We start from the raw sequence: 17652 nt of genomic DNA, 5'->3' as shown, positions 1-17652 counted from the left end.
GTTGGCTAAGTGCGCATGCGCGGTAAGTTCATTCGAGGAAGTGGCAGGAGAGGCAACTCAAACGACGGAGAAGAGTTTGTTGTTTATTCCGCTTTCAGAGAGGACAAACCGGCCCGCAGCCTTTTCAACATGTCGGGATATGATAACAACCCGTTCGCAGAGCCTGACAGCGTCAACCCGTTCAATGTAAGTGCGTAGTTTTAGAGTTTTTAGTTGGTAAGGCAGAGTCGAGCTGGGTGCTGACATATCATTCGTTAAAAGGTAGCCAGCACGTCAGGAAACTTGTTGGGTGGATGTCGGGGAGGGAGCTACCTCTGCTCTCTGCAAAGCTATTTGTTAGATAAAGAATGATTGACAGTGTTTAAACCAATCAGCGACCTTCTTTACAGAAGAGGGCGGAGTATCCAGCGAGCAAAGTTGCAGGAAGTTAAATTGTAGCTAACAAGAAATGTATGTCAAGCATATTTTAGCCACATTTCGGCTATTACCATTCAATTGAAAATAGATTTGTATCATTCAGTGGATTTTATAATATGTTAGATATGATTTCCTAATATGTTACCTACACAAAGACACCCCTTTTCAGGCTGTACCTCCATGGTGCTGCTGGTTTGCTCTTTGAAAATTATCTCTAATCCACAGGATGTAGCCCAGAGGTTTAGTCAGGCTATTAAAAACTCTGTAACTTCACTGTCTTTATGTCATAAGGATTCATTGAATCCAGATAACTTTGCTGTGAACACAGTGTTCAGTTAGTTTTGTTAAGTGTTTAGAAGTAGGCAATCTATAACACCGTTTGCTTCAATGTCAATCCTTTGAAACCTGATCAAATGGGTTTCATTTCTTTCAAAAACACAAGAAAAAAAAGAAATTAGCATCAAAAGAAAAAATGACCCAAAAATAGAAAGACATTACGAAAAAGTACAAGAAAATTAGGCTACCTAGAAAAAAGTATAAAATCTCAAAAGAGAGTTTAAGAAAAACAAAACAAGGAAATGACCGGGAAAAGGTGCTTAAAATTATAAGAATTTTGATAATATGATTTTAAATACGTAATTATTATAATTCTAAATATAGTTTTACTCCAATTCTTTTCTTTCTTTTTTTCCTAGACACTTTCCCTTATCTTTTAAAAAATAATTTTCTGAAATCCATTAATTTCTTGCAAGTTGTGGAACATGTCTTACCAAGTGAGACATGTTACATGCAATTTGTTGTTGCTTACATTATATCTACATGGGCCTGTGAATGGGCACTCCAGGCTACTACATGACATATGCTTTGAATATAGTTATAATCTATTTTTGTCAGATCTCATCCCTTCATGGTAAATTCCCACATATTTCAACACAATTTGCGGTTTTCATAACTTATCTTTGTATTATTAACATCATTATTATTAAAAACCTTTTACTATATGTGATGTCATATGATTAACACTAAAATCTATTTTATGATGCTTTGAAAGCATCAATTAATTATTAGCAGTTACAAACTATTAATAATTTTAGCTTCACCCAGTACTCATTTTTTGTATGTTTGTTTAACTTAACAGATCTTGTACGCATTATAATGTAACTCAGTGCAACCTCCATAAGCAAATAATTCCAGTTGCTGGTTGCTAGAAGCTAACAGCTAACCTAACAAACTGATTAACTGCTATGTCAATAAACCAGTGCTTCCCTAGAAAATTTGCAAGATAAAAAAGAGGTTAAGTGGCACAACTGCCTCTCCATCCCTGTGCTTTGGTAGGGGTTTTAGAAGCATGACATTATGGTCACAAGAACATTTCTCAGAAAGTGCAAAAGGGTTTTCATGCAACATAAAAAGTATACTGAATTTTAACGCGCTATGGACTAGAGAGTCCATAACATGTGATTTAGCTCACTGAGCATCTTGCACACCCAGATTAAAGTGCCTTTGCAAAACTGTATAAAATAAGATCTAATCTAGGTTATAGCACCACATTGGGTCTGTATGCTATAATATTTCCTGTGTATATCAGTAAAACACACTTGCGGTTTAGTTCTTGTAGAAACAGGATTTTAGAAATATTTATTAATAATTGTTGCAGAGACACAATTTACATGGTGAAACAAGACATTCACAATTCAAGGGCAACTGTGCTCCACATACAGTATAATATTTTTGATGGTTAGTTAATGATATGACACTACATATCAAATTAAGAATCTGAGAGAACAGTCACGATTTCAGTGACATGACGTAATGCAGTTGTTTACAGAAGTTCAGAGTCACACTTTTCTATATCAGGTGCACAATGGCTGTGACGTCAGCAGAGACCACTGTTTGTTTGCTGGGTGTGGCTGAATAACTAACCCAGTAGCAGCAGGAATATGTTGTCTGTGCTGCAGTGCAAGAGTTCCCTATCAAGCGGTTGTATTCTACTAAGCCTGCGGTCTGAGGTGACATTTAAATGTTTAATATGTTGCCAACTGTTGAAAGAATCTCAGGAAAAGTAATTAAAAGCATGCACTTGTGACCTTGAAGTTAACTGTTGTGCCCCCCCCCTTCCCCCAGTTATCTACAGATTCCTATTATGACCTTGTGCGTCTTAAAATGTTGGCAATGCAAGGCTGTAATGCAACACAAAGAGTGACTGAAGTCCATTTAGTATCAATAGCTGCAGTTATGAAATAGGTACAGCAGCCACACCTAGACAATTCATATTTATCACAGCTAATCCTGTTTCCCAGCACAGAGACTTTAAGGTCAGAATTTCACGCTGATTTCATCCCAAATTCACGTTTACACTCTTTTAGGTCATAATTAGTAACAATGTCACACCTGTGAAATATCGAAGCTTACTTTTGTATGTGTCTCCACACTCCTTTGCTGTTATTGTGAACATAGCGCTGTCATGTTTTGGCTTGTCCCCCAAATTCTTAGTCCTTATTTCAGAGTGGCTTTGTGGTTGTTGTCATCGACTTGGTTACAGATTTCCTCATTCATTGCCATCTATGCTGTGTCATCATAATACACCAGCAGTCCTCCAGTTGTGACTCAGCAGAAACTTTTCCTGCTGCTTGTTTACTATGGTCTATAGTAAAAATATTTTGCATAATATGCTGGTTTGAATATTGCCACAGGCTTTGGTGTTCAACTTAGATTTTTTTTAAAGATATCAACTCAAACCTACCCTGACAAGATGATATTTTTGAATATCTCAAGTTGGCCACATTTGCTTCAAACTCAGGTGAAATGGCTCAGACATCCCTGTGTTTCCTGCTGGGAATGTTTACAGGTGTTTCCAGAGCTGATAAGTAATAGTGAGTAACGTCACACTTTGAATCACATGTCCAGTTAGGGACGTTTTGGGTTATCATGTGAGGTTCATGTTCTCTCCACATACCTTTAAAGGAGAAATTGACACAAATTCTGGAAATGGCTGACAGTTGTTAATGTGGTTCAGCTCCGTTTCAGTTTTTATGCATATCAATCTCTTAAACAATACCCACAATCTATTCTGCTGCTTTTCCTTTTAAAACAACTGCACAGATGTCAGACAGGAATAGATGTTATGTGGGTGAGTGCTGCAGCTAAGGATTATTTCTTATTATTGATTAATCAGCAGATAATTTTCTCCATAAATCAACCATTCATGAGATATCAGTAAATATTAAAAAATAATGGCTATAATTTCCCGTAGCCCTAGGTGATATAAACTACTTAATTTATATTACCAACATCCTCAAACCTAAAGATGTTCAGTTTACTATCAGATGTGATAAAGAAAAATGGCAAATGTTTGGACATTTTTGCCTGAAAAATGTCTTAAACAATAAAATATTATCATCATTTTTTTTTCTTCTTTTTCATTGATTTTACAGAGCAAAGCAGAAAATCTTCATTGGAGAAGCTGCCTCCAGTGAATTTTTTAGCGTTAAAATCAAACAAAAAAAACACTCGATAAATTATCGAGATTGTTCAAAATAATTGATCATCATTGCAACTCTAACATTTTTTAAATAACTTTATTTGACACACTGATTGGTTTTCATCCAGTATCCTTTATAAATAGATGTGTGACCACGTTAATTAATTGAGGATTTTTTAAATCGTGTTAAAAAATAGTGAGGCTTGCAGTTTTTTCGCTCACCGGAGAAGCAGTCAAGGAATGTCTTTGAAAATTCAAGGAATTCATCAGATCTTTGAATCCGCCCACTCCACTGAGTTAGAGTTGAATGAAACAAATTGACAACAAGTCTGATATCAGAAGCCTCACAGAATCTGCTTTGTTATATTCGAGTTGTTCAGGCCTGGCAGACAGGCCACTCATATCAGTTAGAAAGCTTTGAATGGATCATCAGTGAGCAAATGTTTATTCTGCCTAACGTCTGTTAAGAAATTATCCTTCCCCGGTAATGAGTCATCAGAACCTAAGGAGGCTATTGCAGCAACAGCTGACTTCATTTTATGACTTGGTCAAAGCATGGTAGCAGATTTCCTGGTCTGGGCTGACTTTTCTTTTCAGGTTTTCCGTCAGTGTTCAGGAAATTAAAGTTTCTAAGGAAGAGTTCTCTCTAAGATAAGATAAACAGCAATTGATATTTGTGTGTTTGTCAGAGGGTCAAATATGAAGACCCAGGGTTGGAGTACATTTGAACAAACCAGCAGGCCTTATACACAGTTACGGCCACTTACTGTACATGCCAGGAAGAGCAGCTGAGCCTCGTTTCCACCCAGCAGTTTGGTTTAGTTCAGTGTGTTACACATTAGGACTGTTATTTATGCATTTCAGTTGTCAAATTAGAAAACGGTACCAATAGAAGCGTTCCAGTCTGTACCGTTATGAGATACCTAACACACTGATCCGGTACGAAGAGGTGGAGCTCGAAACACTGCAGTCTGTTGACTGGTCAGTAGAGTATCACCATGCTTGCTCAAATAAGTTGGACTGTAACCACTGTTCCTACAGGGGCAAGTTTACATATATTACTTATTATATTATTATGAACTGTAACTATAAAAAAATAAAGCATGTTTTGCTGCCTTTTCATCTTTACTGACAGTCAGCTACAGTAGACTGAGAGTAAAAATGTTATTCACAGTGCTGCTCAAAGGCTACTGCCGGCAACTACCCGATACTTTTAAGGTTGAGTGCTTTCTTGCATGTTACTCAGTGCATGAGTTGACATTGTAAATAAGTCATCACACCTTCAAAGTCAACATGATAACTCTAACCAATTCATTTGTTTTTATTAGCTCTGTTGCATGACGTCAGCATTGGTGTAATGATTGGATCTTCAAGCGATAACAGAAATGTGTATAATTTCAAATGATTTATGTGAACTGAGAATTTTTTATTTCCTCACATGGAGAAAGAAAGTTGCGGCGCGTCCGTCCTGTGCGCTCAGGCAGCACTACACCCCTGCTCAGCCTGTTCTTTTTTCTGCTTAAAATGACACACAAGATTAGATTAGATTGATTATTTATTGTCTTTATTATCTGTCTCGAGAACAGTAAGCCTGGTCAATAGATAATCAGCGAGGTGCAGACATTCCTCTGCATCGTTGGTGAAGAGGAAATACGGTGAGAGCTGGATGATGCAGTGAGGGGGCTTTCAACTGGTGACAACACCGCCCTCATAATGAGAGAACCATCTGCAGTGGAAGTAAAATCTATCTACAGTTTAGGTCCGTACAGGTTGTGTATGGTTCTAAGGGTACTAAACTGAAAGTGTTTGGTGGTAATGTGGCAGAGGGTAACAAAAATAGGTTTTGTATGAAGTGATTCAACTTTTTACAGTGAAGATGCAAATATAACTGCTCCAGAGTATACCAAACTGAACTGGACTGCTTGGTGCAAACGAGCCTTATCTGCTATCCCGTCACTAAGCCTTCAGCAAACCTTAATTTAAAAGAAAAACTGGCCTGTACATGGAAGGTTTCAAATTCAATCAACAATAAGCCCCAATATGCAGTTTATCCAAACTGTTTATTTTGTGCCTTTCAGCGATACAATCAATAGATCAAGCAATGAAGATGGATAGAATGGATTTTGTTGAAGTTGATCTGGTTTAAGCAGCGTTTTGGTGGTGATTAGCTGAGTGACTGAAGAGTGACACAGGTTTTGTTATGTTCCAGGACCCGTCAGTCACACAAGTGACCAGCTCCAACATAGAGCCAGTTGACCAGTACAACCCTTTCCCTGCCTCAGTAAGTCCTCTGAAACCGGTGTCCTTATTTTCTTGTTCTTCTTTTTTCAATATTCTTCTACTTTTTTTTTTTTTAATTTCGATTTTTTGTTTTCATCTTGGTCCTTATTTCTCTTCAGCCTGCATTAATCTCCTCTTACTCATCTTTTCCTGCTTTTTGTCTTTTATTTTTTTCTCCTCTCATTTGATGTCGGTGGCCATCCCTTTGCTGTTTAGCCTGTATGTTTTGCTCTTTTTTTCCTCTTTTCTTTTTGTTCTTCCTATTCTCCTGCTTGCACTTTCTCTCCTTACCTTTATTTCCTCGTCCTCATCATTTCCTGGTTGTCTCTGTCTTATCTTGGTTATGTTGTCTTATCCTTGTAACTTTCCTCACAATCACTGCAGTTTGTTTGCTTATTATTGTTTTTCAGGAAAGCCTAGCTACTCACACCACTCCAGCCTCCACCTCGCCTTACCAGCCTGCTGTGTTACAGCCGTCTACAGAGCCAAGTCCGCAAGTGAGTCACCTACAGTATTACTGCACACTACACACTGTCTCTGCCAAACCCCCTACTTATCTGCTGCAGTTGAAAAATACTGCTCTGAAGTAGGACAGTACTTCCCCGAGTCCTGTTCCTGTTTTCTGTGTCATGTATACTGCAGGTCTGTTATTGTGCGCACAGTTGGTGCAGCTGTGTGCTTCAGTTTGCAGCAAAATCAAAGCAATACAAAAGAGCACTGAAAATGATTAATGATTAACAAGAACACATAGTAGACGTAGGGCCAAGTGTACAAGACAAGTGTTGGGCTTTAAAGCTAATTTTTGCTGTGGCCGTAACTACATCAGTCACACAGTGCCATGGTGGGCAAAAAGACTTTTTTTTACCATAGACATGTGTAGCCAAAGAGATGTCTGTAAAACAGTGAATACATTTTTTTGAGTGTCCCAACTCTGGCAAAATGACTCGTTTGACTATCAGAATTTGGTCTGTGAGATGCTATAACATTTGGAAAGTCTAAAAGAGCCTCACAATTAACTCATTTTATGCTCATTCATGTTAGCGGACTGCTATTCCAGGACAGGCTGGTTGGTTAGCGCGAGCCTCTAGTGCTCTTGCTCTATGGGCCACTCATCATGGAAGCAGCGCCAAAAGTCGGGGTAATTGTGACGCGGCAGTTTGACTTATTTTGCCTCATGTGCCACTGAGCTACCACGTCAACTCCAGTGTCGTATCCACTTCTTATTTAGTAAATGTTTACATAGACATTACAACAGAAAGCCCAGTATTATCTGATATACAGTATATTATCAGTCAGACTGTAACTTTTGGCCAATACTTGGCTTATTTTAGCATGCAGCTCTGTTATCTACGATAAACGGATGTGACTAAGAGCTAACCATCCATTCTGCCTCCCAGTACTGTCTCCTCAGATAACAAGTGTTACTGAAAGATGTTGGGTAGCTAAACAAACATCCACTCATTTTTTACAATATTATAATGAGCATGCTTGTTTCAATGGTAATCTTATAAATATTCATGAGTAGCACTACAGATTACCTGTGCCCTTCGTTTTTCTGTCAAGTCAGACATCAGATATGATGTGCATGAATATGTACTTTGGTTATACAGAGGATATTGTGGCCTTTTAGAAATACAAGCTTGTATAAACCACTTGTGAAAACAGAATCAGAGTGAATGTTAAAGTCTACACTCACCTTTTGTAACAGTACACAGTGGCTGCTGGTGTATCTCTGCACAAATGTCAGCAAGATAAATGTGTGTACATTCAATGTGTTTGTCAAGTTAAGGGTTTTCTGACTCTTCTTCTTCTTCTTCTTCTTCTTCTTCTCCTGTTTCAGGCGACTGCTGCGGCAGCTCAGGCCAATCTGCTGAGGCAGCAGGAGGAGCTGGAGAGGAAAGCTGCCGAGCTGGACCGCAGAGAGAAGGAGCTACAGAGCAGAGGCTCGACAGGTCATTACAGACAAAACCCTTCCTCTTCTCTCTGCAGTGCTATCAGACGCAGAACAATTTACTGAGACTGTAAAACAATATGCAATGTGTGCATTATATATCAGAGAGAGAGAGTAAGATAAACACTTTGTTGTACACAGGCTGTGAAATATGCTCTGATATCCACATTTATAGTTTGAAAAGGGGTTCATGCACCAACCCAAATAACAGAATTTTCTTTATTTGATATTATGGCAGAGTATAAACTTCATATTAAAACCTACAAAACTATATGAGTAGCACCCATGGATGTTGACTCACGCTTCAGCTTGCTTTTATATTGACCCAGGTTTTTAACTATGTGTTGCTTGCTGCTCAACAAATACTTTTGACCTGCACGTAAAAACTCAGGAACATGAACCCCCCTGTTGTGCTGAGTTAGTCATGTTAAATGCACATATTATTGATCAACATAGACTTACAAAATTGTGGTCATATTTCTTAGTTAAAGCTACTTATCAAATAAAAATATTAAGAATTTGCAGGTCATAGTAACTCAAATGTAGACATTTTATTTTAAATCCTATACTTAAGTCGGGCAGTCCAGTGCCTCTCGAGTAATTTCCAAGGAGGAAACGGTAGATTCTCTCATCAGCTTAAGATACATTGGCTGTGCTGTATTATGTGTCAGTTCAGAGCCAACACTGTCTATATATATATATATATATATATATATATATATATATATATATATATATATATATATATATATATATATATATATATATATATACAAATGCTGTACTTCTTTTCCTGCTGTGGTGAAAATTGTGTTTTTGGTTCTACATTTACATTTGGTGGCTCTACATTTTTAACAGGCTAGTCTCTGGTCTTGACAGGTAAAGAGAACAACTGGCCTCCACTTCCCAAGAGCTTTCCCATCAGACCATGTTTCTATCAGGACTTCTCTGAGGAAATACCCCCCGAGTCCCAGAGAGTCTGCAAGATGTTGTACTATCTCTGGATGTGTAAGTACATTAAAATGATTGTTGTGCACGGTATGTGTGCATCAGGGCTAAAAGGTAAGCAGCAATAGACTGTGTACATTACAGTTTAACAGTGAGCCATCATATGTTTCTAAAAACATTTGAGACGATAAAATAGGCAATTCATTAACAGAATCTTGGTTTATCTTTGATCAGCACTGCTTAGTTTTACCGTTTGAACTGCCTCAGTTTCTTACAATACAGGAAAGAGTATGGCACCCACTTCTTGTTCATTAATTTTTGCATTACAGCCTAACAGTGCACTAAAATATGTTTCTGAAGACATTATATGTGACACATAGGCCAGTGCGGTTATAGAGTCTTGGGTTATAGTTAATCAGCACTGCCTACTTTGAAAGCTGGATTTGAGTTTGGTCTGCAGCTTTCTTTCTTCCTTTCTCTTTACATGATTACATGTCGTGTTTTTTTTATTTAGTGTTTACAGCAGCTGTAGGAGCACTATTTCTGCTACATGGAAAAGGTGATGATGACATTATTTTTTAAAATTATTATCATTGACTCCTGTTCTCTCTGTTGTTTTTTCAGTCAACTGTGTGACTCTTTTCCTCAACCTGCTGGCGTGTTTGGCTTACTTCACCACTAATGCAGCCGCTGGTATCGATTTTGGTCTCTCCATTCTCTGGCTCATCCTCTTCGCTCCTTGCTCCTTCCTCTGCTGGTACCGGCCCGTCTACAAGGCCTTCAAGTGAGTCCCCCTTCATAAATGACACTAGCCTTTTTTACAGAGATCGTCCTATAAGGTTGCTACAAAGTCCCTTCTTCATGCCACCTTTGCATTTTTACACTGAACTAAACAGCAGCAGAGTCATGCCACTTCAGTGGGAGATTTTAGGCAGCATGCTGGCATTGTAGAAGAAAAAGATGTGTGTAGGATGTGAAGTTTGACAAATATGCTTTGGCAGCACTTTCTAATCAATAATAATGGCATAAAAAGGCAACAGTCAGTTACTGTCTCTGTTGAAGTTGAAGTTTTAACTTAACGCATTTGTCAGAGTCGTCACTTTGATTTTTAAATTGTTGATGATGCTTTGAAAATATTTTAAGTGTTATATTTTGAGTGAAATGTGTTATTTTTTGCATTTTCAGGACTGACAGCTCCTTCAGCTTCTTCTTCTTCTTCTTTGTGTTTTTCTGCCAAGTGGTGATCTTCATCATCCAGGCTGTAGGCATCCCCAGCTGGGGGAACAGGTGAGTGACACGCTGCACGTTTCTTGTTCACATTGTGAGTGTTTCTAAAACAAAGCTTCAGTGGTTTGTCCTCAGTCATCACTCAAGTCTCAGGAATGTGCTTATAGATATGATGATGATAGACACATTTTTGTAAAGTATGTGGTGCATTTCAAATAAAGTGTGAGCCCCAAGTTTAAATTAAAATGTCCAATTCCAAAGCCCATTCATTTCATCCGAAGACTTCCCTGCCCAATTTGACATGCATAATCATAAAGAAATAGATTGTGATTAAAGGAGTTTGAAAATGAAAGTGTAAGTGTTTTATGACATTATGACCGTACGCATTTTTTTTGCCAAACAACATAAAAGTATATCTAAATGAAAAACTAAAACAAAGTCAGAATGTAACATGAAAAACAACACTGAATTTATTTAAATTCAACTTACATTACATTTTGAATGAAATAATAGCAAAGCTGAAAAATTACCCATCGACTCCTTACTGATTCAGAGGAATGATCTGAGCAATTTGCCTTCTTTGCCTTTGGTATCAGAAGTAGTACCTTTCAGCTGGCCTATAAGCTGTGTTCTCTCTCATTTCTCTTTTTCTGCATTCTTTCATGTCTTCTGGCAGAGACTTTTCATCCTTCAGCCTCTAGTCTGCTGCCTCTCTGTCTGCCGGTAACTCTGTAAGTTTATGCTGCTCACTGTCTCTGCTACGTTCTTCTCGCTCTGTCTTTACTTGTGTTCTAGCTCAGAGCTCTACACTTACCATGACTTGCTATGCTAACATTAGCTAGTCAAGCTACTGAAGCTCTGCTGATGCATGGGACCTGAGTTGCAATCCAATCCCCTAAAAAATGTTAGCATTGTACATTTTTGCAAACCACAGATAATTTCCAATTTTACATTACATCTATTGGATATGTTCAATTTTTATATTTCATACTTTACTATGGTTAGGTAAAGATCGTATTTCGGCTTTAAAAAAGTTGATGGTGGCACAATTCCGGCTGGAAACACAGTGATGTCTTCCTATAAACACAAACGTTTTCGTTGCACTTTTCTCTGCTGGAAAAACAGCGACAATTACCTGAAATACAACCGGATTTGTCGTTTGTTGGCCTTGAACAGCATTAACGAAATAGATCTACAGTGAATCGTGTTGAACTTGACATCCACCATCCTCTCCACTCCCTGATGACAAAGTCAATTCATAAACTGTCTCTTTAGAAATGTTGATATATACGTGTGAAACACACCATGTAACATATTTGGCACATATTTATGACTGGCAGAAATGTACAATGCCAACATTTTTTTTCGAGCAACTGGGCTGTGAGTTGTAATGTTCAGTGAGAGATCAAAGTTATATTATGTAATACTTGTCCTGATGTCTTTGCATTGACCACCAGTACAAGCATGGGCTGATTTTAAAAATCCTCTGTCTGGGGCGCCTGGTGGCTCAGTAGATATAGCGGGCGCACCATGCCTAGAGGCTGTGTCCTCACCGCAGCGGCTGCAGGTTCAATTCCAGCCTGGGCCCTTTGCTGCATGTCATCCCCTCTCTCTCTCTCTCCCTCTCTCTGCTTTTCACACTCATGCTGTCTGATCAATTAAAGGCAAAAACGCCCTAAAAATATCTTTTAAAAAAATCCTCTGTCTGACTTAACAAAGGCTTTAAATTAGGGTTTAATAATACTAGTATTAACACAACAATAATCAATATCTCTGTGGAGACTCTGGCAGAAAGAAAAAAGATAACAGGCAAAAGCCACAGGACGAAAACCAGTTGATTTTCTGCCCTTTTGTTTGTTTATCTGTGCCGCCCTCGTTTAAAAAAATCAAATTGTAGCATTTTAAAAAAGATAGTGTTGAAAAAGTATTAAAGCATCAATACTTTTGGCAACCTTACTTTTAAAAGATTTGTTCTTCCCAACATTCTCTTGATCCTGCTTATTTAACTGTTTTGTGATTAACCAATAAATCTTTTGGGGTTAGAGCCTTTGCTCACCACTGTTCCCGTCTGTGGAATAAACTCCCTGTGCAACTTTAGGAAGAAGGCTCCACTGAGATTTTCAAATCTCGTCTTTTCCTCTATGATCTGGCCAGTTGTAGTTTCAAAGGCAGGGTAAACACTGATTTCTGCTTTTGAAAACAAGTTCCTTCAGTTTTATATTGTTGCTATAGTACAGGACCTTTAAATTTCCTAACCCCAATATGTTATTCTTACGTGCAAGTTTGTGATTCTGCCTGTATACAAGCCTGTGTGGTGTTTAACATTTGAAGGCTCATATCTGTGAGTCGGATCTTAATTTGATCCCATAAAGTGTGCAGAGACTCTTCTCTTCTCTTGTGATGTGCATTTTAAACACACCATTTGATTTTAAAATGGCACTTTCCAAAATGACCCACGTCCAAGTGGCTCTTCATTTGCCCCTCTTTCATTTTATAACAATACTTCTCATCTCTTCGTGGCTTTGTGTCATATCAAAACAGACAGACAGTCGAGGGGGCTCTTACTTGTTTCGTAGCTCTTGCTTTGCAGATGAGATGCATATCACAAAGCAGCACGACAAAGACACTTTTAGGAAAATGTGCCCACAGTTTGAAATGTGTTTTTTTGATTTTGTACAGCATGCACTTATGTTATCATAATAACACTGTCATTACGTTGATTTTTTTAAGAGGAGTCTCTACAGGTGAAAAGGGAAACACTTTAAAATGATAGGTATCACTGAGAAACTTCTTCAGTTAGTAACTTAAAATAAGACAATTATTTTTATATTACAAGTTTTCTGAAAGTGTATTTTTAAATATGCAAATTATTTGTCAAAAATGTGCTAATTTGCATATATTTTCCACATCAAAAGTTGGAACATTGAATAAAGCCAGGTATAAAGGACCTGGAATCAGAGAATTTTTACTTTTCTTTTACTTTCTCTTAAATCACTCAGAAAGATTAGTTGATTATCAAATTAGTTGGCACGTAATGAAATAGTTGACAACTAATTGATTAATTGTTGCAGTTTTCCTTACATTTTTCTGAAAATTTACGTTTAAATATGCAAATGATACATTATGTTGTCAGATATGTGCATTTTGTATTTATTTCAAGAACAGAAATCTGTACTAAAAAACACTTAACTGTGTATTTTGGACGTTTCCTTTTCACTTGTCTGAAAGAAGACATATTATGGAAACAAAATAGCCCAAAATCTCTAAATTGACAAGTATTTGAAAAATTATTTTAAATGTACCCCTGTATAGTCTCCACTTAAAAAAAGTTCCAATTTTTATGTTTGACAAGCTTTTGTTTTGCTGCATGTTCCTGTATCTTCTCGTCTTCCTTTTCACGCTGCTTCTCCTGCACAGTCTTTCTATTTTCTACATACCTGCATACATGTTTCATACTGCTAAAGATGATTTCAGTGTAATTCATGTTCAGGAGATCATCCAGAAACTAACAATGTTTGTTGACTCCAGTGGTTGGATCGCTGCCTTCACCATCATCGCTACAAACAAGGCAGTGGGAGCCATCATGATCATAGTGGCCATCCTGTTTACCATCTGTGCCGTGCTGTCAGTCATCCTGCTCAAGCTGGTGAGTCACTTTATTCCCTTTTTTTCATATGTTTCATTTAATATGTGGGGTAGCAGAAATGTCCTGTAATTAAGACGTCCTTTTACTTTCAAGTTGAATTTAGTTTTGTTGCTGTTTGCATTCAAATCGCAGAAGGATTTCAGCAAAGGGAATCTTACCAAAAGAAATGAATTATTACACGTCTACTGTTTTTTGTTAATAGAGTATCTTTTTTTTTGGTTATAATGATTTAATAATTGCTAATACTTGTTTTTACAGTATTTCTGTTTTTTGGGGTTGTGTCCGTCCCATTACTATGAATACAGTATCTCAAGAACGCCCTAAGGAAATTTCAGATTTGGCTCAAACGTCCACTTGGACCCAATGATGAACTGATTCGATTTTTGTGATAAATGGTTTAGGCTGCTGTGACCTTGCATCCTTCTCATTCTTGTGAATGTGATATTTCAAGAAGGCCTTTAGGGTACTTTCACAAATTGATCACAAACGTCCGACTGGATGTTTAACTCAGGTTAGCTTTGTTTAACTCAGGTTAGTTTTTAACTGTTTGTTAGTATTAATACAAATTTAATCCAAATAACAGCAGGTGATCATATATGTCCGTCTCCACTGTGACTCAGGGCAGCCATTTATACACGATCTCTTTCTCTTCAGGTCCACGGCATGTACCGCCGGACCGGGGCCAGTTTCCAGAAGGCTCAGCAGGAATTCTCGCAGGGCGTCTTTACCAGTAAAACCTTCCAGACAGCTGCTGCTAGTGCAGCTTCCTCCGCTGCACAGGGAACCTTCCAGGGAAACTAAGTAATGGTAAAGGGAGCTCAGCTGAGCTCTATTTGACAGGTCAAGGTCTATATCTTATCAGGACCAGGGGATTAACTAAAACAAAGCTGAATGAATCAGGAAGTTGAAGTTCACTGAGAACTTCCTGGAGGTTATTGTGACTCAGAGGCTGCAAATTATGATCAAACCTTATAATGTATAGACCTTGAACCAGGTGAGGCTACATTACTAGCCTCTGTCCTTTCACCCCCACTATCAATGCACACAATGCCCCATGTAAACGTTGCTTCTGCAGAGTGACTGGATCCTCTCTGTTTGTAAAAAAAAAAAAAAAAAAAAAAGCAGTCGAGGGGAAAGTCACACATCGAGTGCATTCTGGGGTGGAAAGCATGTATGAAGTTGACTGATGGTTATTTCAGTTTGTCCTGGCTTTGTAAATTTTGTGTGCACTTTTAGGCAACGCTCCTAAGTGTAATATTTGACTGTGTGTGCGTGTGTGTGTGTGTGTGTGCGTGCGTGCCTGTGCATGGGTGTGTGTGCGTGTGCTAGCATGCTAATCTCATGTCTTCATGTGGGTTATGTACGCTTTTGTTTCTCCACACTGACGGTGGACCCTGATCCTGTAATATTAATAAGATGAAGTCTTTCTGCATTTCTTTTTGTCTCAAAGGCATTTCTCTTCGCTATTGGACCTATTTTGGCGAACTGTCACTTTTGCATGCTGCAATAGTTCAGTCTAATAAGGAAGAGGAGTAAATCATGCAATTATTTAATAAGGAAAAATACCCTTTCCCCTCTCTTTCAGGTTGTAGCAGTATGCTTTTAAAATGTGTGCCTTTGACTTTTGTCAAGAACAAAACTTTTGCCAAGACCTTTCTGAAAACTCGTTTGGTGTCATTAAATTGATGGAAATACTGTATATTTAGGTATTTGATATCACATGAAATGGTTTCTACATAAAGATCACATTCACAAATCAGAGTGTTTCAGTTTCAATTTCATGCTTGTAAATTTAATTTTTACTATAATTTAGAATACAGAGAGGAAATAATATGATTTCACTTTAGGCCAAATTACTTACTAAACCATTAGGTTTTTGTTTCTTACCATATGCAGTGTTTATGAAGCAGCTTCAACTTCTTTAACCACTGCCTTTCAAGAGTTGCTTCAAAGGAAACCAAAGCAAAACTGACAAAAAAATGGAACACTTTGTTAATAAAATGTAATAAAAGTAGAAATTCACACAGTTTGCTTCAATGGGCTGAGCCTGTTCAATTGATTCCACTAATAACAAAACTGAAGATTAACTATGTAAGCAAATAAGATACATAAATATTTAAATTTTAACAACCACTGACACCTAATAAAATGAATAAAATATAAATATCACTTAATATATTGCATTGAAGTATTTTACTTTGAAAACCATTTACCCAAATTGATTTGTTATGAATTCAGATTTAAAATAAAAAATCAGATTGATAAATTGATAAAAAAATAAAATAAAATTGAGCCCGGATGTTGCTATGTGGAGTTTGTTTTCACTCATTTTTTAGATTTAAATTTGAATTTTAAAATTGAGCTTGGATTTTTAGGACTAAATTTAACCAATCAAATTTGAGCAACCTGAGTTTTTTTTTTACTTCTGAAACTTTGAATTTTGTGAACATTGAAGAAAAAAAATAAAATACAGCTTTTTTAATAGCAAATCAAGACATTTGATATTTCAATTTCAAAGAGGTGAATTCTGAGCAAATGAATATGATTTTTTTTTAAGTAAAATATTTCAATGTTATGCATACCTTTGTGTTTAATTTTCAATATTGAGTGTTTACTTGCTGTTAAAATTCTAATATGCTTCTTATTTGCTTCTATAATTAACATGTGTACTCAGCTCTAATGAGGTTTGATAGCAATAGCAGGATCTGAATTCCTGATATCCCCCACTGATTACTTCTCGAAAGCATTTCAGATTTTAAAAGTCTTCCTTGTACCTCTCTAAGACGACCACCAAGCTCTAAACTATTTGTGTACCGATGTGTATTTTCTGTGTGGTTTCTCATATTGGAAAACATGCATGTGTGTGTTTATTTGATGTACTGTTTTAAAATATAAGCTTGGATGTAACATACAGTAGCAGTCCTGAAAAACAACTGCAAACTCTGATAATTTGTGTGACGTTCTTGCGACATGATCTAATTTAAGGTTTCGATCTTACAGAGTATAAAAGACATGTACTATTTCACACACTGCGGTGTGTTTTGAGAGACCAGATTTCAGTGCCTTTTGTATTTCAATATTGAAGATAGCATCTAATAAAATGCTTTGCTTTTCATTTAAAGCTGTAACTCTTTTTTCTTATAGAATCGTATTGCAGTCCTTATACAGATTTGCTTTTATAAATCATTTCTATCATGAAAAACTATGTCTAACATTTTGCAGAATTCTCTGAACTTGCAGGAGTATAGAGGTTCTGAGGAAACCTTGTTTGGCATTTTTTCAGTGTGATATGTTTTTAAAGAGGTAGTTTATTGATCGGCGTTTAATAAGTATGTCACCATTACTCTGAACTTATATAATTAGAGTAAATTAGAGTTACTTGAATGTGATGTTATTGCATTATGTAATGAAAATGGCCAACGTCTTGCTTTGATTTTCCACAAGAGGGGCTGTTTAGTCACTGCAACCTGCAACTTTTAAAGTTTCAAAGTTCCATTTTTTTTTCAATAATGTACCCCCTTTGAAATATATTTTCAGCCAAGTACTCCCTGACCAATGCAAAATAATGTTGCCAAAAAAAGCCCATATAAAGAGGTCCAATGAAATTAGATAAATCCCATTTTGTTTGTTACTTTTTTCATTTTCTTTATCACTTCTTCATATTTCAGCAGTAGTGCTGCGATGTTTCAACCACAATTCCTT

The 17652-nt window shown here is 37.1% G+C and overlaps 1 protein-coding gene across 1 annotated transcript; it reads left to right on the top strand.

Annotated features, from left to right (window-relative positions):
* scamp2 (secretory carrier membrane protein 2) lies at positions 1–17071 on the top strand. The gene is made up of 9 exons (XM_042496166.2): positions 1–186; positions 6108–6179; positions 6589–6675; positions 8019–8130; positions 9009–9137; positions 9702–9861; positions 10263–10364; positions 13833–13950; positions 14605–17071. The coding sequence occupies exons 1-9, from the start codon at positions 16–18 to the stop codon at positions 14749–14751; spliced, it is 1098 nt and encodes a 365-aa protein (XP_042352100.2). The 5' UTR covers positions 1–15; the 3' UTR covers positions 14752–17071.
* The last annotated feature ends 581 nt before the right edge of the window (positions 17072–17652 follow it).

The sequence above is a fragment of the Plectropomus leopardus genome, chromosome 7 (genome assembly GCF_026936395.1).
Source record: "Plectropomus leopardus strain MGB_pleo_1.0 chromosome 7, ASM2693639v1, whole genome shotgun sequence".
NCBI lineage: Eukaryota > Metazoa > Chordata > Actinopteri > Perciformes > Serranidae > Plectropomus > Plectropomus leopardus.
The sequence above is the reverse complement of the archived record's forward strand: the minus strand, read 5'-3'. Positions and strand labels throughout refer to the sequence as shown.

Bases quoted from the DNA above. Each gene is read 5' to 3' on its own strand.
- scamp2 (XM_042496166.2), top strand. From the start codon at position 16: ATGCGCGGTAAGTTCATTCGAGGAAGTGGCAGGAGAGGCAACTCAAAC. The intron at 187-6,107 runs GTAAGTGCGTAG...GTTATGTTCCAG, and splicing joins ACAGCGTCAACCCGTTCAAT to GACCCGTCAGTCACACAAGT. The intron at 9,138-9,701 runs GTAAGTACATTA...TTGTTTTTTCAG, and splicing joins GTTGTACTATCTCTGGATGT to TCAACTGTGTGACTCTTTTC.